At 40.9% G+C, this 20,013-nt stretch overlaps 3 protein-coding genes across 7 annotated transcripts; 1 reads left to right on the top strand and 2 right to left on the bottom strand.

Moving 5' to 3' along the window:
- Positions 1 to 284: 284 nt before the first annotated feature.
- On the bottom strand, positions 285 to 3,868 carry btbd17b (BTB (POZ) domain containing 17b). The gene is made up of 3 exons (XM_031312929.2): positions 3,606 to 3,868; positions 1,906 to 2,191; positions 285 to 1,559 (listed from the first exon to the last, which is right to left on the bottom strand). The coding sequence occupies exons 1-3, from the start codon at positions 3,691 to 3,693 to the stop codon at positions 485 to 487; spliced, it is 1,449 nt and encodes a 482-aa protein (XP_031168789.1). The 5' UTR covers positions 3,694 to 3,868; the 3' UTR covers positions 285 to 484.
- Positions 3,869 to 8,230: 4,362 nt separating this feature from the next.
- Positions 8,231 to 12,268, top strand: LOC116059562 (G-protein coupled receptor family C group 5 member C-like). Of its 3 annotated transcripts, none has more exons than XM_031312737.2 (4): positions 8,231 to 8,686; positions 9,639 to 10,643; positions 11,278 to 11,381; positions 11,468 to 12,268. In XM_031312737.2, exons 2-4 carry the CDS (start codon positions 9,665 to 9,667, stop codon positions 11,570 to 11,572), a joined length of 1,188 nt encoding a protein of 395 aa, XP_031168597.1. In that variant the 5' UTR covers positions 8,231 to 8,686; positions 9,639 to 9,664; the 3' UTR covers positions 11,573 to 12,268. The 3 variants fall into 3 exon arrangements, with proteins under 3 accessions (XP_031168597.1, XP_035852773.1, XP_035852774.1); XM_035996880.1 differs by having other exon boundaries at positions 8,232 to 8,686; positions 9,636 to 10,643; XM_035996881.1 differs by having other exon boundaries at positions 8,233 to 8,686; positions 9,658 to 10,643.
- A 1,099-nt stretch (positions 12,269 to 13,367) lies between these two features.
- Positions 13,368 to 17,227, bottom strand: ccdc137 (coiled-coil domain containing 137). 3 transcript variants are annotated; one of them, XM_035996883.1, is made up of 6 exons: positions 17,099 to 17,227; positions 16,256 to 16,398; positions 15,924 to 16,149; positions 15,640 to 15,722; positions 15,022 to 15,101; positions 13,368 to 14,915 (listed from the first exon to the last, which is right to left on the bottom strand). In XM_035996883.1, the coding sequence occupies exons 2-6, from the start codon at positions 16,311 to 16,313 to the stop codon at positions 14,715 to 14,717; spliced, it is 648 nt and encodes a 215-aa protein (XP_035852776.1). In that variant the 5' UTR covers positions 16,314 to 16,398; positions 17,099 to 17,227; the 3' UTR covers positions 13,368 to 14,714. The 3 variants fall into 3 exon arrangements, with proteins under 3 accessions (XP_035852776.1, XP_035852775.1, XP_031168598.1); XM_035996882.1 differs by lacking the exon at positions 17,099 to 17,227 and adding an exon at positions 16,690 to 16,997 and having other exon boundaries at positions 16,256 to 16,410; XM_031312738.2 differs by lacking the exon at positions 17,099 to 17,227 and adding an exon at positions 16,690 to 16,933.
- Positions 17,228 to 20,013: the final 2,786 nt, after the last annotated feature.

Genomic DNA, 20,013 nt, shown 5'->3' with positions numbered 1-20,013 from the left:
CTTTAAGTTACACATTTGGTATGTATACAACAAACAAGTATACCTATATAAGTATATGTCACAGAATATAAGTGCCATGAACTAAAAATCTATATTTTACTGTTGAATAGTGAAATGCATACAATGAATAACAATAACATTTTATTTTAAAGCAAAACTTCTATATCTTCTATATGCAAACAACATTAACCATAACATAGATTCAATATATGTTTAAGGAACAAACTGCTGGACTATAATACCTACCCTATAGAATACCTGAACAAATGCAGCACAGTGAAGTGTTTGTTGTTGTTTTCTTTTAATTGTGAGTCCTTTATTGTACAAACACTTCCTTGCTGAATAGTTGGAAGACAACAAAATGCAGAAACTAATCAACAATGGAGATGTCACAGACATGACGCATAAACACGTGCTGGTATATGAGTTTACTTTGGAATTTGTGCATGTGATTGTGTGGGTGGATAACTAATGGTTACTGCATTTACTTCCTGGCAACAATGAGGGTATGGTAGAGAGGTTTTATTACAATGTGCAGATAGAGGGAGCTGTCAATCAGGTACTCTGATGCACGGCGCTGCAGGTCAGCATCCACCAGGAAATCCCCGGCCTCCTCTGTGCTTTGGTGGAAGTTGTAGACGTGACGAACCACCACTTTTCCTTGCTGTCTTGCCATCACGATCACCGTCTTCTGGAAACTCACACCAGCAAAGTCTGGACTAGAAGTGGCTGGTGTTACAATGATGCGAGGTCGACCTCCATCTGTGCGTGTGGGCTGCATGGCACCCAGCTCAGTATAGGTTGACCTGGCACTGAGTGGGAACCAACGAGGGGAGAATAGGGCATTCCAGGTCACTCTCTTACTGGAGTCATGGCCGCTGGGCCCGAGCTGGGTCTGGAAGCTAAAACTGCGGTCATCACGGGTGGGGTTATTGATGACCCAAGGGGAACCCCAGGAGGTGGACAGGTAGTTACGGGGAGTGAAAATACTGCAGTTGACATCAAAGTACTTGGCCAGTTGGATAGGTGAGGCGGAGTGAAATTGGAACGCTAAGTAGAGTAGATCACGGATAGACTCGTAATGCTTCTGCATGAGGGGGGATTGCTTCTGAAGACGAAAGAGGTGCTGAGGGGGAATCATGCCGTATCGAACAGCCCTTAGGGCACTTTCCACTGTCAAACTGACTGGCTGGTTCTGGCTAATCCAGGCCTCCAGGGCCTCGTAGAGCTCCAGCTCACTCTGAAGAATGAGGTCAGAGCGCTGGAGCAAGGAGAGGAGTAGGTCTTCACTGATGGAGCCCCATTCTCCGCTCTGCAGCACAGAAGACAGGTTCCAGGACAGGTACTGCAGGCAGCTATCCCGCAGGACCATGTCCCCAATTTGTAATGCATAGTTGTACCAGCCAATGACATGGCCTGTGGGTGAATCACTAGACAGATGTTGGGTCATATACTGGGTCAGACCCTGTTGCAAGGCCCACACATGATACTTGCTGGCCAGCTTATGCAGAGAAATGGCCTGATCTAGCCGCACTGAGATGTCACCGCAGTACAGATACCTGAAAAAGGAAAACAAAGCTGGAATTGTCATCTAAAGACATTTAAAAAAAAAAATCTTTCAGTAAGGCATACTACTTGTTTTCTCTCACATCTGAGTCACTGAATAAACCCACACTGTCCGATTTTCGACCATGAGCCTCAAACAGCAGGTGTAATTTTAGAATATTTCACAAGATGGAGAATCTCACTTCTCCAAAAGAAAGAGGCACAATGGTGAGTGAAGATCTATAACTTTATACTTGTGGAAAATACAAAAGCAACTACAAGTAGCTCCACAGTTCCTTGAATGGTTTGAATGAACCAGATTAACTCTGAACAAATGATTACAGCTGGAGTCACCCTCACCTGACAAACTTGTCAAAGACAGCTGCACAGTCGGGCGTCTCCCTCAAAACCAGAGCACTGTTGTTGCGAGTGAGCAGTAGTTCCTCAAACACATCACTCTGCAGCGCCAGAACCAGACTGTGGGCCTGGATCACCTTCACCTCGTCCGTGTTGATGGTCTGCACCCGGAGAGTGACATCACTGCCGTTCCCCAGGGCCAGCAGGGTCTCCATACGCTGCACCAAACTCATAGAGTGGTTCAGTACCGTGGCCCAATTGTCCAACACTGCCTCCTGTTTCAGGGCAGCTGTGGAAAAATAAAGTGCAAGATGATGTACTGGCAGCACTTAACAGAAAAACAACTCTCAATATTTAAATGCAGAGGAAATCTGCCTTAGAACTGCAATTAACTACAGTATCAGTTTTTTTCAGATTGTTTTCCATTCATTTTGCATCAGCCTGACTCTGCTTTCAAAGATTTTACAGCAGAATTCCGGTGCGTTTGTTCTACAACTTAAATCAAATGTGACACAGCAAGAACTGAAAAAGCACTCCCTAACTGTTCGACTAAACCACAACTGACAATACTTGTCAGAGGAAAAAGCACACTTGCACATCCTTCTATTCCTCTGGTTTCAATAATAGAGGACAAGCCAGGTGGCTGACTCAGAAAACCTCTGACACCAGGCGCTCAGAAAAGAATCCTGAGTTTGCAGTGCCATTGCAGATGGCTGCTTGTATGGGTCCTCTTGTGCGGAAGTACAAGTGGCAGATACTGGAGAATAACACATGAAAGACTCAACATGACAAGCTGCTGTTTCCATTCTGCCACAGCCATCAGCAGCCATGTTGGCCTATTACTGGGGGTTTAATGAGGCACAGGGGGAGCACATTGGCTCCCTGGAATGTCTTACAGTCTTCAAGTCTCTACCATAATCAAGCACCTGCACTTCAAAGTAACCCTTTTTCCCCATTTGCCAGCCAGCACCCTGAGCCAACTGAGCATGGTGTGGGGGTGTGTTTTGACAAATGATTCTGGCACAATCCAATTGAAGCCAATTGAAAAAAAACTCACCAAATTCATCCTAAGTGGGTAAACGGTATACACTATCTGTTTCTTTTTTCTGATTCAATTCAAAGTAGACAAAAACAAGCTATGAATAAAGATAGTTTCAGTGTCTTTTCCACTTAAACTGAGATGAGCTGAAAACATTAAATAAAAACACTTTATACACACTTCCTAAATACATGATTAGATGAGTCTGTGCTCACGAGGAATTTCAAATGAGATCTAATCCGACAGCACAGGAATGTGGCCTTCAATAGCTTTGGTCAAAATCAGTCAAAGTAAGATCTTTAAGGAGCAAGAAAAGCTTTCCCTCAGCGCTTGTACTGTACTGTATTACTGAGCCAGCACAAAGCCAGGCAGCAAATGGACTTGCCTGTCTTTCCCTGCTTTCCCACCCAGCAGACAGATAGATGAGGACAGGATGAGTAGAATAGACAAATACCCATCCCCTGCCCTGAGGCTAAGCATGAGCCGCACATTCATGCCGTGCCCTACTACCCACTGACAGTATGGGGGAAGCTGGACTGAAATAGAACAATACAGTTTTTCTTACAACGTAGTATATTTACAAAAAAAAAAAAAAAAGATGCAAAGGTGATATGATTCTTTGAAAGCAAACAACTGAAACTACTGATGCCATTTGTTATCTTACCTCCTCTAACTGTGACAGAGTGGATTAAGAGGAGCAGAGTGCCCACATAGACCCAGGCAGGGATCCCTTGTTCACATGAGCGTACCATATCTTCTTAGTTATTCCCTGCCTCTGTTCCTTTGTCCTTACCCCCTCTCTTCCTTACTCTATGCCACTCTTCTCCTTACTCTTCTTGCTGCTGTGCCTTTGTCGTGTGTGTGCAGAAAGGTGTGTTGCCCCGTGTGTGCCGCCCGGCTCCCTGTCCCGCACTCTTTATGTAGGACGCCGGCCTTTCCCTGGCGCATCTCGCAACCCCACGGAATCCATTGATTGGTGGAATCTGCCAGGGGCGTTGCTATAGCGACAGCTTTAATTTTGAATTTCTGCCTTTTGGATGTTACATGGCATGGATCAGTGGCACTGGGCCAGTCAAGGACTCAGCTTAATGTTTTTTTTTGTTTTTTTTTGGGGGGGGGGCTGTTAAAAGTCAGGGAGGTTAGGCACTATTACCAATCAATATTGACGTTTTTATGTTTTAATGGCACTCAGAATGCAGCAAATCTCTGGACTGCAAAATATTGTTTATGATATCTAAATTAAGTAGAAATCAGCACCATTTAATAAGTCAATTAATTACAGTAGTTTGCCACTGAGACTATCTGCCAAAAGTAATTGAGGTTCTAATATGTGTGACAAACTGCAGTCCATCAAATTTCATAATCCATTTTGTAAGGCAATTTTTTCAGCTGAGAGCAATTATTCCTCTGATGGCATGTTAATCTCACTAATGGAAGGATGATTGCATTGGTGCTGGGTCTGCTCATCAGTGTAAGGCAAGCTTTGTAAATCAAATTCAACTGCCAATCAGGACTTTATATAGTCACATTACTAATCTCATACATCTTTCAGGTGCAGATGTTGCATCACAAACCTCACAGAGGGCAGAGGGTTCAATGAATATGTGTGATACAAATTCCAGCTGGGTATGGAGTTAATGGTCTGCCGCTTACAGGGAACATCCAACCTATGATAATCAATACGTAATGCTACTCAAAGTGAGCCACATGACATGAGAGACACGAACATCCTACTTAACATATACAATATATATATATATATATATATATATATATATATATATATATATATATATATATATATATATATATATATATATATATATATATATATATATATAAACTTAGCACAAAAAGTAAGGAAATTTGTGTTTGGTAGATTATTTCTCTGTGTTAACAATGCTTTTTGGCAATAAATCGTATACCGTTGGAAAGCCTGTTTAGTTCCCTTTCAAATGGTGCCCCATTTGTAAGGAACATGCATTTGTCGGATGAGCAGCAGCGCTGAGTATGTGGGTTGCGCCCATGAAAAATTTGCCAAATCTTCTCTGCCAATGCCAAACAGCTTATTCTGCCATTGACTCGTTTGGTGTTTGGTGGATTGGATGATTGAAGTTTGAAGAAACAATACATATTAGCAATTTTACAATTTATTCATTTCACAAACAAGAGCCTCAGTAGCATGTGGAAGAACCATACACAGCCACAACAGCCTGGCACCTCCTCCTCATGCTGGTCACCAACCTGGTCACACACTGCTGTGGGATGGCATCCCATTCTTCAACCAGCACTTGTCGCAAGTCAGTCAACGTGGTTGTGTTGGTCACTCTGGCACGAACAGCACGCCCAAGCTGAGGACTGCTGGCAGGCCATTCCATCCTCTCCACTCCCACATTCTGGAGGTAGTCTCTGATAAACCCCGTCCTGTGGGGGCGAGCATTGTCATCTTGGAGGATAGAGTTCGGTCCCAGACTGTGGAGATATGGGATTGCCACTGGTTGCAGAATCTCATCTCTATATCTCTCTACATTGAGATTGCCTCCAATGATGACAAGCCTCGTTTTTCCAGTGAGGCAGGCACTGCCTCCACCAAAAGGTGTTACTCTATCGGTGCAGCAATCAGCATAGCGTTCTCTGCGGCTTCCCCACACTTTGACCATATGATCCAACTGCCGTAGGCAGAATCATCCAAACCACCAAACACCAAACGAGTCAATGGCAGAATAAGCTGTTTGGCATTGGCAGAGAAGATTTGGCAAATTTTTCATGGGCGCAACCCACATACTCAGCGCTGCTGCTCATCCCACAAATGCATGTTCCTTACAAATGGGGCACCATTTGAAAGGGAACTAAACAGGCTTTCCAACGGTATAAGATTTATTGCCAAAAAGCATTGTTACCACAGAGAAATAATCTACCAAACACAAATTTCCTTACTTTTTGTGCTAAGTTTATATATATATATATATATATATATATATATATATATATATATATATATATATATATATATACATACTGGGATACAACAGAAGTTTGTTTCAATGTGAAAAGGCAGGGATGACAATAATAGGTAACGCCTCATGGCTCAAACTGATGTTTACAGAGTCATTAATGTGTGTTATATTGTGTGTATGATTGTGTGTGGTTTGTATTATACTATCTGCTGCATAACAAACTGCCCCACTGGGGGACAAATAAAGTAACTTGAACTTGAACTTGAACTAATGTTTCCCTCAGTTAGCATTGATCTGTCAGTCAGAGATGGGTCAGTCAATACTGAGATCCCAGTTAAAATCTTCTGGAAAAAAAAAAGCTCAGTATGGATCAGATTTTTTTTTTTAATCGCTGCATCTGACAAGGTCATTAGTCCAATGACAGTATTTATACTAACATGCTGCAATGTGTCAAATGTGTTTAAATAGCTCCAAATCCATGGTCACTACATAGAGACAGACAAGAAGACACATGATTTCAGAGTGAACTGGGTTGTGGTGATGCCCCGAGGGCTGCAGTCAAAATGCAGGAGAAGAGATGTCCTATGAGACCCCAACCTGAGCCACTGCTATGAATAACCTGACAGGTTGTCGGAGGAGAGCGGTGCTGCTGAGGTGCCCTAATGAAGCCTGCTGCAACAAAGTAGACTAGACAACACAGACAAGGCACTGGATCATTCTGTGGTGGCATCTTCTATTGGTTTTACTTTCTGGAGTTGGATACAGATGCACACAAATAACATTAATGAGCTTTATATGAATGCTATGAATCTCTTTGGATGACCTGTGTTAACATATTGGTCTACCTGGTATTATATTTACAGGACATACTATAATATATACATAATGAAAACAGAACAAACCCAAAGCTCTTCATTTAGGTCACATTGCTTTCTTCTTTTATCAGCTCCTATTAAGAATCTGGACCACAATGCAAAGGGATGGATTGACGAGCTGCTGGGTTTGTAAGAGCACCACTCGGGACGGGATTCAATGAGGGATCGATTCACCACAGGGGGCTCCATCACGCAGTATAAACAGTACATTTAGTACAGGCTGCGTGCCAGAGTGAGCTTAAGCAAAGTGTCCTGGATGACCTTATGTGCTAAACCCAGAGGGGATGCACTAGATAACCAGCTCTCCTAAACATTATACAAATGGCTTCTGAAATAAACACATTTTACATGGATCCACCAAAGTATCCAATAAATAAAAACATACAAATGTGTAGAAAAAAGGTCTCACACTTATATTTCCAAGCATATCAATGTGTCTACCAAACCGCACCACTTAGGCGGCAAATTCAATTTTGCAATTGCATTTATTATTAGGCCTATTTCTTTGTGACACTGTCACTGTTTTTCCTAACTGCAGGTTTCACAATTTAATGAGGAAGAGCCTTTAAATATTCACAAAGCCAAGGCAAACAAGCAAACAGAAATATACAGATCAAATAAAGAAGTGTAAATAAATATAATTAAAAAGTACTCTGGTTTACCTTAGGAGACTAAAGTATGACTTATAACCATACAAAGAGCAACCCATGACAGTTAATCCATCTTTTTAGGCACATTAACAAAGATTGGTTTTGAGGGATTGTCATAGATTCATATTATCCCAGTATTTCAGCAAATTTCTGAATATTTCTAAGTTTTACTAAGTAGTATTAAGTAAAAAAGCTTTAAATCAATGGCATCAGTTAATGTTCCCATTTATCAAATGGCTGCTAATTGGAATGACCTACAACAGATCAACAAAATCTGTTTTGTTGTGTAATCTGATTTGATTATGTAACACAGGAGTCGATCTCTCCTGTAACAATATTTTCCACCAGGTGGCTCTGCGAACTGGAGGCACAGTCTCCACTCTGATGATGACTGCTCTACTTATTATCCTTAAAAAGAGAAAGTAGACTGATTAGATTTCTCAAGATGCATGTTGTATATAAAGTATTAATTGAATTCTTGAACTTGCACTAAATGGCATACATTTGAGTTGAATTATTAAACTGAAAAACTGAATGAGCCTTTTCTGTCTAAAAAACTCAAAGTATAAATTGCTGTCAGTGCAGCTTTCATCTTTCCATAAGAATCCAGATTTAAACAGTAATCACATCATTTATCTAATCACTAAACCAGTAAAAACATTATTCCTCAATCATTATGAAATCAAAATGTCTGCAAGTCAAACAGGTCCCAGCTCAAACATTTGTTGCACAGCCTGTATACTATACGAGTGGAACTGTCTCACTTGAGAGGTGAGTGGACCCTTTGTTTGGATGTAGCCTAAGCTGCCTGAATAACAGGCCGGCGGCGGCTAATCTCACAGAATATGCAAAGCTGCCATCACCAGAGAGGCTGGATGAAGACACAGAGTGGTTTGAGCTAAATGGATGGCCACGGTAGGCCTATTACATTCACATAGGCTAATAATAAAATAAAATATTAAATAAATAATAAGTTTACAGGACAACTACTTTGATGCGACTGCCGGTGAGTTCATTATAACGTGGTTCAGTAACAACTGAGAAGGTGTGGGCAGATGGAGGACTGTCCATGATTCCGCCCGGGGGAAAAAACGCCGTGGATCCATTAAGTGGGTATTTGAACGCTCAGAAATTGGTCGAAACATATGTCAAGAGCTTGATAATACCCGAGGAAGAAAGCGAATATTTCGGACAAGGTTTTTACTGGAGTAAATCTACCTGAGTCACCTGTTGGAGCGGAACTGCTCTCTATCATCAGTCCAGGTAAGAATTCTGACGGAAAGTCACCACAGGCTTGTATTAGCCTATACTCTAATAGGCCTAACATAACGTTAAGTAATATAATTGTGTTACCGTATATGGTTAGCCTGAAAACCGTATCATAATGATTTAGCCTGGGACTTTTTTTAATGTGCCATTTTAAAAATGTCAACTTTTAAATAGGCTACGTAAATTAAAATTTAGGCTAATAATAAAATGTCTGTTTTTAACGTTGTGACATATAATGCAGTGCATTTTTGAATAGGCTATAGTTTAATAGTTTATTTTTCATAAGAATAGGGGAATTTTGTCAGCATAGGCTACTACAGGAACACTTAATATATCAGTTTACTTCAAAATCACAAAATTTAGAGATTTTCACTGGACACTGACAATGTCCTTCGATCCGTTTTAGGCTAGAGGTTATTATTGTAGTAGATTTTTGGACGGTACAAGGAAAACACTATTACATTGACAGTGGGATTATTATTGGATTTATAGTTGAATACAAAACAATCTTAACCTTTAAATTAGGATATGATGGGTGGGGAATAGCCTAGGCTACTCATTATGTCTCCGGTTAAGATGCTACATGATGCCTCTGTAAATTAGATGGTGTACAAAGGCTAGACTAAGCTGTGCTTACAACATGATTCTATGTTGTGGACAATTTTTGTCATTTTTGGATTCTTCAGAGATTCAAATGAATTAATTTCAATGGACAGCAATTTTAGTATAACACAATAAGACGCCGTACACAACTGGCTCGGTACAGTATGTGGATGGAACTGTTTATTTACAATGCTGTGACAGTAATAATCTAGGAAAACATTTTGTTTTCAGATGTAGGAAAAGCCAGTAATTTGTTTTTCCATTTATATTTTAACAACCAGTGATGCAAATAATAAAGTTGCATTTGCATGCAAGTTCAATTATCAGGTTGTTTTTCTTGCAGCACTTTTCAAAATCTGCAGTGAAGCCATGGGACCGACCAGTGCTCCGAAAGGATGTGATTCCAGTATCAGCTCCATATATTACAACCTGTGTGACCTGACTACAGTGTGGGGAGTGGTGGTGGAGGCCTTTGCTGCTGCTGGTTTGGTGACTTCCTTTGTTCTGTTGGTCATCCTCATGGCCAGTTTACCATTTGTGACAGACAAGAAGAGAAAGGGTATGGTGGGCCTGCAGGCCGGATTTCTGGTGTTTACTCTGGGACTCTTTGGGCTCACTTTTGCCTTCATTGTGGGTCGGTACTCCACCAGCTGTGCTGCACGGAGGTTCCTTTTTGGAGTACTGTTCTCAGGCTGTCTAGCCTGCCTGGTCATGCACGGGTTGTGGCTTGCCCTGCTGAAGCGGAGAGGCCGGGGGCCCAGGAGCTGGATGTTATGCCTGGGAGCCCTGGGTCTGTGGATGGTCGAGGTGATCATCAACACTGAGTGGCTTATCATCACTGTGGTCAGAAGCCCACCCGGAGGTGTAATCATCCCTGACATGTTCTGCAGCATTGTTAACCAGGACTTTGTGATGGCTCTGATCTATGTGATGGTTCTGCTACTAGCTGTGGTGCTGATGGCTGGGCCCTCACTGACACACAAGCACAAGCACTGGCGCCGAGATGGAGCCTTCATCCTGGTCACAGGGCTCTTCACCTTGGCTATCTGGGTAACTTGGATTGTCATGTACATCCATGGAAACAGAGTGGCAGGAAATCCCAGCTGGGACGATCCTACTCTGGCTGTAGCCGTGGTGTCAAATGCCTGGGTATTCCTCTTCCTCTACACCATCCCAGCAATCTGCGTACTAACCCAGGAGGACCCAGACCAGGAGCAGCCATTTGATGGAGAAGCTGTTTATCCTGCCAGAAGTCTGGTTTATGACAATATCCTTAAGGAGCCAGAGCCACTCCACCAGAACGTATACATGGAAAATAAAGCCTTCACTATGGACGAGCCTCCACCAGGTACAACATGACACCCCCATTTTAGGACAAAAGTCTAATCTACTTACAGAAGATTATATCCTTGGCCAATATTATGAGGCAGTCACCACACTACAAAGTCTTTAAAAGAACATGATTTATTAACTTTGCTTGGGAAGTCACATTGTCATACTATTAAAACTACTCCTGATACATCACCAGTACTGAGCAATGTGGAGTATCAGTACCATGTTTGCAGTGAATGATCCTATTGACTAAAAAAAAAGGAGAAAAAATAGTCACAGCAAAATGTTTGGTTGTCAGGTTGGTAAAATATAAAGGAAATGGTCTGAGCATGACACTATCACATATTTAAAATAGAATATACTGCAGGGTGCATTTAAAGTTTTACAATATCCAACTTGTGCAAGGCGTCAAATTTATCCTGACAGATGCAGCAAATATTGATTCACCTAACTGGCCAGTTTGATTAAAGGTGCGTCGCTACAGAGACTGTAGTGTTCAAACAATGGCAGATCTCTTAAAAGTGTGTTGTTTCTGTTCTTCATACCCATTTCAATGCGGAACTTGTGTTAAGTCTAAAACTATAAAGTAATGGACTGGACAACCATCGCAACAAGCTCTTTTCAATCATCCTCCGCCTTTTGTTTACCAGTACCCTCAAAGCCAGTGTCTCCATATGGTGCTTATAATGGTCGGCTACGAAGTTGTGTGTACCAGCCCACTGAAATAGCCCTGATTGCCAAGGGTATGACTAAGGTGAGTGAGTATACAATATTTTACACCACAGACTGCTTCTTCTTCTGTCACATCTGCTAAAAGTAATCACTTCTGTGTTTCTACAGATGACAGACGACCAAGATGTGAGGATGCCTCGAGCCAGAACCCACTCTCTAAATCCAGGAAGTGGCAGCTCCCAGCCTCGTTCCGCCGAGCCCTCGCTGTTTTAAAGGACCGTAAAGCGCAGGAAGCTTGAGTCGAGGGCGTCACCTACACAATCAGTTGGTTCAGCTATGAAATCTCCACCAGGGGTTTGTTCTCCCGTCAGAGTTCATTGTATCAAATGCATTGTACCCTCCTTTCTCTTCCTTGGCAAGAATCTTAAAACATGAACACTGTGGTGGTCAATCTTCAGCAATTACACTCAGAAAGAAAATCAAGAGAAAGAGTGGCATGTATTATCTGTATGGGAAAGCAGTTCATTTACCTTCTAGCTAAGAGATAGAGCAACAATCGTTTCTGTCTCTACTTTTTACATTTCTACAAAATCTAAATCCCAAAGTGGAACAACGTTCCAAAAACGTTCAGGTGACAAGTGACCTACTGTAGGTTGATGGTGGAGAAGCTGTAGACAAGGATTAGGCGCAGAGAGTTTCAAGCGAAGGCAGGGTCTATAACTTAACCATTACATGTTTTATTCACAAACATTGAAAGTTGTAATTGTGTTCTCACCAATAGAATGCTTTTATCTTAAATCTGCTGGCTGTAATTTGTAATTTCTGTTGGCTGTTGTAACACATACTTGTGAAATTAGGTTTTGATTCCTCTTAAAGCCATGATTTTGTAGTGCCGTAGATTTCTAAAATTATAATTGTATGTATAAGGTGTAAATTCTAACTTATTAAAAATGTAAAAGGTTACTTAAATACTGTGGCTGTTAGATCTTTGAATTGTTAAAGAAAAGGCAGATGTGGGATATTGCAAGAGGAAGTGCCACAAGGATTACAATGGTCTGAGCAATTATTTACATATGTTGGCTTGATAAGCTTTAACAGCTCTATCTGTGGCCACATGCAGGGATCATACTGCAGTGACTGGGTGTACACTGCTACCTATTTTAGGTGGCAGTGGGAGGGGTATTTAGGAAATGATACACTACCCAAACAGTAAAATCTGACAATAAACCCATATGATGCCCTTTTCTACTTAGAATTTACAGCTGGAATAGTCTTAGAGCCATTGTGTGGATGCACTCACATGTTGAGTTTGGGGCTTTACAATGCGAGTTGATGGAGTATCTGACAGCAGAACTATAGTTAAAGGATGCTAGGAGCCTACTCTGTATACATGTTTGCTACATAGGAGGCAGTGTGGGCTGCAGATAAACACACTGTGAATGGACAAATTAGCACTAACAACTGCTTTGACTTACGATCAGAGGGACAATTATTCACATGTAATTTGTCACACAAACGCTTACACATGTACACACTTTAAGAGCTTCAGAGTGAGCTCTGGCTGCCTAGCAGCCGGCTGAGTAGGCTCTCTCCCAATTACTCCCACCATCCTGCGCTGTCAGCAGCCACGAGTACTTGCTCAGAAAGGAAACTGCTCACAATCTGGAAATCAGACTGATCAGAGATGCACAACAGAAAACAAATGTCGAGATTTTACATTGTAATGCCTCTTGCCTGCACCCTTGGATCACCTGCTCGTAGATATAAGAACGGATGCAAAGAGCTTCAAAAAACATAAGCAGCGCAGTCTTGTCATACAACCTGATGGTGAACACACAGCTGGAAAAACATATTAAAATGTAAACAAAACAGCATTCAGACATGTTTTCCTTGCATTTCCAACAACATCTTACCTGTCTAACATCAGTGACCTGAGTAACTCTAGATTAATGGTTTACACTATAGGCTGTCCCAGAGGAGCCTTAGCTGCACCCATGTATCTCAAAGTGGTTACTGGGTGTCACAGTCACACTGCAGAGGAGGGTAAATAAACATATACATTAAACCCTTAACATAAAAGACCTTGCTTTATTTAAAGTGTATTAGATGTTAATTCGTAATCAGTGACTTGAGCCAAAGTCAAAAACAGCATCTTTCACTGACAGGCAGCATCTGTAAATCCCTTGATAATACGGATAGCTGTCTTGTGCACATGGACAGAGGAGGGGGGGGGGGGTTAAATGACCAATGGTGGTTAAGCTCAGCTCAAGGGAGTCAGCGCTACCAATCACAAACAGCTGTCCCCACTTAATGCATTTCCTTGTCACTGTGACAACCCTCAGTGGAAAAACAAAAAAAAGCTGATCAAACAGAAATGACTGAGAACCCACAGACCAGACAACAGGGATTCAGTAATAATAGGTAGGTCTAACACCATCTGGTGATATTATTCAGGAGACCACCACTGCAAAAAAAATGTATCACCAGCATCAGGTTTGCTTTTAGATCTAGGATGATTTATAAAGATGAAGTTGTTGAACAACCATATCCGAATTTGAACAGTTTGTCCCAGAGGCCAATGTTTAAACAAAGGCCTTATTCTTGTTCATTTACAGATTACAAATGTAATTAGTTGTGCCAGGCTCTAATAAGCGCTCCACATTTAAAAAGGCTGAGGTGATTTATAGATCCCAGGATTTAGGCTCTAAAGGTACAGAGGGTTACAGAGTATGAAAATATTCCAAGTCTACAGCTATACATTCACATTTATAAAAAGGCAAGGTGTGCCTTTTTTTTTTTTTTAGAAGTCCAAAACAATTCAGTGTGCATGTTCTGCTCTCCATACAAACATGAAAGCAGCTTTCTGCAGGACTGCCATCTAGTGGGACAACAGCAAATATTTGAAGGTTTATCTTTGCCTTGACATAGCCTTTATGATTTTATTGTCTACCATATAACAAATGACGTCATAGGTACTATCTAAATACGCAAATACAAAAACAGTGTAAATACAACTGAACACCATGGCTGCAAGTGAACATCTGACACAGTTACGAGGGCGAGAAATCAACCTGTCTCAATGTACTTAGTTAGGGGTGAATCTGTTTTCTTCATGAGGCATTTAAACATGCATTAACAATTTCAACAAAGCTGTTCTCTTTGGAGCTAAATATGTGACAATGAAAGTGGCAGGTGAATGTTGATCACTACTTACCTCATACTGTGGGCAGCAGATTCAAATGTTTGCTTCCTTCCCTGACAGTTAGCTACGTTGGGGTAAGTCCCCACACTGGCAGTTCCAGTTCTATCACACATACAGTACATTACAGTCTGCTGATGGTTATCTTTCATTGTTTCAGTTTCTGTGCTTCACTGCTGTTTGAAGTCAGGGACTTCTAAATTACAAATGAAATCATCATTGAGGGTTCTTAAGTTTTTCCAGATTGGCAGCCCTGGCCTCATGCTGCTGTTGTTTCTGTTTCTTAAGAAGGCGGTAGGCCTCCACTGCTCGCTCCCTCTCCTCCTCCATGATTCTCTGTCTGGCCATGGAGGGCTTGGCTGTGGAGATCACCGTGTGGCCTAAGAGAGAGTTGAGAAGCAGCTCCTTTGATGCCTTCTGGATGATGGTGGTAGAGGAAAAAACAACACAGTTAAGCTCTTGTTCAACCATTGGCAGACATGACGTGATAACTGCATAAGAAAAGAAAATAGATAACAGTTACCTGAGATCTGACTGGAGCTTTCTTGGGTTTGGCGCTGAAAGACGGCGGGGCCATTGCAACTTCACCAAAGGGAACATAATCTACAAAACAAAAACCCATCATATCATTGTACAAACAAGCTTTATATATATTATTCTGTTTTGATAATTGTATCCACTTCTAAAAAGAAAATCATTCATTTTGAAATGATTAATGCAGCAGTAATGAATGTTTTGGCTTTTTTGGAGATACACTGTCAGATAAAACTTGAAACAATATTAACCCAATAGAGCTCAAAAGTGTGGTTCCGGAATTAAAAATCCCATTCTTGAGGATGCTCCAAAGGTTCTTAATAGGGTTGAGGTCAGGGGAGGATGACCATTCTTACGCTCCGATTGGTGTGATATGAACGTGTGTGACATGAATCACACGTGAAGCCTGTCCTAAGATGATTTCTGGGCTCATATCTACACTGGTTTCTACATTAGGTTGATAAATGAGGGCCAGTCAAACTGCAGAAATGAAGCCTACCTCCTGATAATCTTAAATGCCCTTCAAATTTGACCAGTGCATGTTTGTACTGAATTATACAGGAAAGAACTGCTCCCTCACATCTTTGTAGTGGCGAATGTTCCTTACCTACAAACATCTCTTTTTCCATCTTGTCCTCTTGTCTGTCCAACTTTTTCTGATGTAGCCTCTGTAATCTGACTTTATCATGCCTGTAGCAAAAACAGCAAAGATCGAATTAGACAGATATCAGCCAGGAATGATAATCACTTTTACATATCTGTGTTTTACTGTGGTCTACATTCTATTAGTTGACTAAGTTGGCCTTTATTGACATCCCATAACAGCCCAAATACACATCATTATTTAAAAACATATGCTTTTTTTCTGATTACAAATCAAAGTGTACTCACTCCTTCTTTTTCTCAGACTTGCCCGTGTCTGCAGGCCTCTCTTGTTTGTCTGCATCCAGCTCAGGCTTTCTGTCTACTTGGTTCTTTGTGAGAAAGAGGACGTGTTTTGTCTCATTCTCCATGCGCCGTAGGTATGCTTTCTCACTTTCCGCCTTTCCCCTCCTGAAATGTGGGACAGGGATGTCTCCACTTTCGGAATCGTCTGGTTTACCTTTAGGGGAGATGGCTAAAAAGACAGAAACAAATTCCTCACTAGTTATAAACAAAAAACCTTACTGTTAAAAATAAAGTATGCATCACAGAAGTATAAATAAATACGTTTTTCTCCTCACCCTCTTTAAGCTTTTTGGTGTTCAAGGATCCAGTTTTCATTCTCTCCTTGCTCTTCATTATCTCTCGGAGTTTAAAGGGGATGTGTTCGAGGTGGTCTTGTTTGGCTTTCTTGGGTTTACCATCTCGTTTGAGCTTCTTATCACTGTTGTGACACAATAACGTTACAGTCCAGACAGCATGTAACGTTAACGTATGGAAAAAGTGGAATAAACGTCAGCCTTAGATGGCTACAAATAATGCAGGTGGTCATCTAACTGTTATGTGTCCACACTTAGCTAAATACAAGAATGTTGTTGACACGTTGAATCTCATTTGATAGCTCGCTATGCTCGCAACTAACGAAGAGGGCTAATAACAGCAAGCTAGCTGCTGTAAGTTAGCTAGCTAGCTAACGTTAGCCGTTTTTCTGTTACACATAGCGTCCTTACGTTACCTTGAATGTTGTCCGGCCTTGCCCGCCTGTGTACCCAACTCTTTGGTTTTGTTCTTCTTATTCTTCCCCATGCCACTGTAGTTTATTTCAATTTAATATAAATAGTCTTAACAAAACAATAACACATGTGGTGCAGCGTACACTACAAACCACAACCTCGGTGACAGGGAAAGAGGAAGTAAGAAGCGCTCACTCGTTCACTTTTTCGGGTACCGTGGTCATTTATATAATATAAGACACCGTATAGAGGAGCTCCTCATGGACGATTTTGCCTTAAACGTTCAGGCCTAAATATATCAAATAAAAAGTAACCCAGTTCCCAACCCATGTTGTTATCAATTTAACTCTTAAGCTACCGATTTCAGGGTTTTTAAAGATGAGCACCTTGTCTCTCTCATATTTCGATTACCTTTAGTTTGAATTCGCCTATATACTTGATTTTCTTGAATAAAGTTAAATGAATCATTAAACTATGGTGACGGAGCTACGGCATCTAAAAAATACTCAGGCCAACTTTTCCCACACAGAGATTCCCCAATTTCCGCCTAGGGGAAGTGTTTTATCCCAGAGTGATATACCGATCAAATACACGATCCTTGCTGGAAACGTCATCCTGATTGGCTAAAATAACTACTGGCGTTTCTATGTGCCTCCACTAGATGGCGGCGTTACTTCAGTTTGTCCACACAATTAGGCTACTACCATAGTCTATTAATATTTGGCCTACAGTCTATGGCTACTATAGAAACCCAGAAGTTTAAAATCTGAATGGGACTAGAAGTAGCCTATAAAGTTGCATACAAGAGAAATACTAAAGTAAAGGACAGGTAGGCCGACCCCATAATTGTACATAAGTAAAGTTATTGAATAAATGTTTTCTTTCCAGATGCTGCCTTGGGTTTCAGGAATTATGATTGGAATTTTTATTTTCCTTCATAAATTATTTCACGATTTAATGAAAACATAAATTTACAGATGTCAAATCCATTTACGCATTTTTTTTGTGATTGTGTGCAGATTATTGGGGTCAGTTTGGGATTCTAGAAGAGAGACAGAGAGAGTAAAGAACAACACAGAATGTGAGAGCGTTTGTCCCTCTTGCAGGGATGATGACAGACATTTGGAGGGACTACTGCTTTAATCTGGACAAAAAGTAACCCCCCGTATCTATCTTTTTACACTTTAAAATGCTTTCAGGCTGCAGACAAAAAAATATGTAAAGTGATTACAAGTGATTTTTTTAATGGAAATTAAAAAAATATGCAAGTTGAAATTGTTGTTGGAACTTCGCAAGTTGAAATCGTTGAAAATTCGCACTTTGAAATCGTTGTTGAAACTTTGCAAGTTTAAATAGTTGAAAATTCGCAAGCCAAGATTGACTCATACAAATGTAACCCACATCCATTCATCAGTAAAACTCCCATCTGGCATACCTGAAGCGGGGTTTGAACGCACGTCTCCTGGTTGTCAGTTGGTGTCCTGCCCCACTGGACCATCTCCGGGGCTAGTAACACAGAGACAGGGAGAAAAAAGACACTTCCCCTTTATCAACCTGAAGGGAAACAAAGTTAGTCTGTTCCTTGTTTTTGTGCTGAAACCCTCTTAAACATGCAGATAATCTATTAAAACATATTAAATGTGCAGATAATCTTTGAATCTTAAAATAATCTTAAACCAGAGATCTTCAACAGGGGGTCCGGGACCCCTAGGTGGTCTTCAGAGTTACTGCAGGGGGGCACCAAATTCTTGTTAAAGTTTTAGAAAGTTTTTTTCAAAAACTAAAGTTATTATTAGCAAATTTAAATCAGCCTATTTGTGAGGAAAATAAACATTGATAGGCTTACTGCCCCATAGGTAAGGTAGTCTCCAACAGTCTAAGGTATACACAGGTTTTTATTAGAGTTAATCCTAAGGATTGCCACATTTATGTTTACTGTAGTTTTAAAGCCAACAACTATTATTTTATGAGCTTGTATTCTATGCACTAAAACGTTATGTATAAAAGCTTGAGGCCACCCACATGTTATTGTAGGCCCAGTTTAATATAAAACTTAATTTTAAACAATAAATTTAGTAGGGGGGTCAGTAGTAGAGGTACTCTATGAAATTGAATGTTAATCAAAAGATTGAGATACATTTTCTGAGTCCTAATAGTTCAGTATGAAAAGAAACTACTCCACAGCGTGAAGGTTGTGAGATCAAATCCCACCTTTGTCATTTGTGTATTTCTGTTTCATAAAGGAGTCATTAAGAAATACTCATTAAAACACCTCAGAGGAGGAAATCAGTTCCGGCATGTTTGTGTCTTCTTTTAGCAGAGTAAAAAGCATTTTATCAACTCTCTGAACAGGAAGGGACTCATATCTCAGCTGAAACGACTCAGAGGTGTTTCTTTTAAAGATCATTTTTTTTGGCATTTAATTGACAGGACAGCTGCAGACAGGAAACGGGAGAGAGATAGAGGGAAGATAAGCAGCAGAATGCCTCAGACAGGATTCAAACCCTGAGCTGCTGCAGTAAGGACTGGGGCCTTGGTACACGAGGCACACACTCTACCAGGTGAGCTATACCCAGAGGTATAGATCTGTGGTGCATCTATAGTTCGAGTTGTAGTTTTAAAATACATTGGTATATTTCTCATAAGTAGAAGTTGGCACTGTAGACTTTTAGATACTCCCTGGGTTTTTTTTGGTTAAATGGGTGAAAATAGCTTATTCCTATATTTGACTATGGCAATTTAATTTGATTTAACTTTATTAATGATCGGCTTATCGAAATGATGCAGCCTCAACAGAAAAAATAAAATAAAAGTTTATTCAGGCTTTTTCTCTAGAGGGGCAGCTCCAGCCACTTTGGGCAAACAGGCTGTTGCCCAGGCAACAATAGCCCATACCTGTGCACGTCACTGCCCTCATGTATCCCGTCATGTGTATGACTAGAATAGATTACAGCATCAGATGAATGCACTATGTGTGTGTTAATGTGTGTAGGAGGTGTGTGTGTGTGTGTGTGTGTGTGGGGGGGCATCTGCATCTGTCATGTTTGTGTTCAGGTCAACCTTAGCAGCAGTGACATCCCCTAAACTGTCTGTCAGCCAATCCCCTAATGTACCGTGAAAGACCCATGTGTGTATAGGCTACTGTAAAAATGATGAGGGCCCTGACGTTTATTGGTTGGTAACGTCATAATCTTCAGAGTCTGAGGTGTATAAGAGGGCTTCACTAAACACAACTCCTCATGTAACAGCATCCCTGGTCGCTATGGCACTATCAACTGAGATGACAAAGCAACACAAGTGGTGAGTATTAGTATTAGCAACAACTC

The sequence above is a fragment of the Sander lucioperca genome, chromosome 21 (assembly GCF_008315115.2).
Source record: "Sander lucioperca isolate FBNREF2018 chromosome 21, SLUC_FBN_1.2, whole genome shotgun sequence".
Lineage (NCBI taxonomy): Eukaryota > Metazoa > Chordata > Actinopteri > Perciformes > Percidae > Sander > Sander lucioperca.
This window is presented reverse-complemented; position numbering and strand designations above follow the sequence as displayed.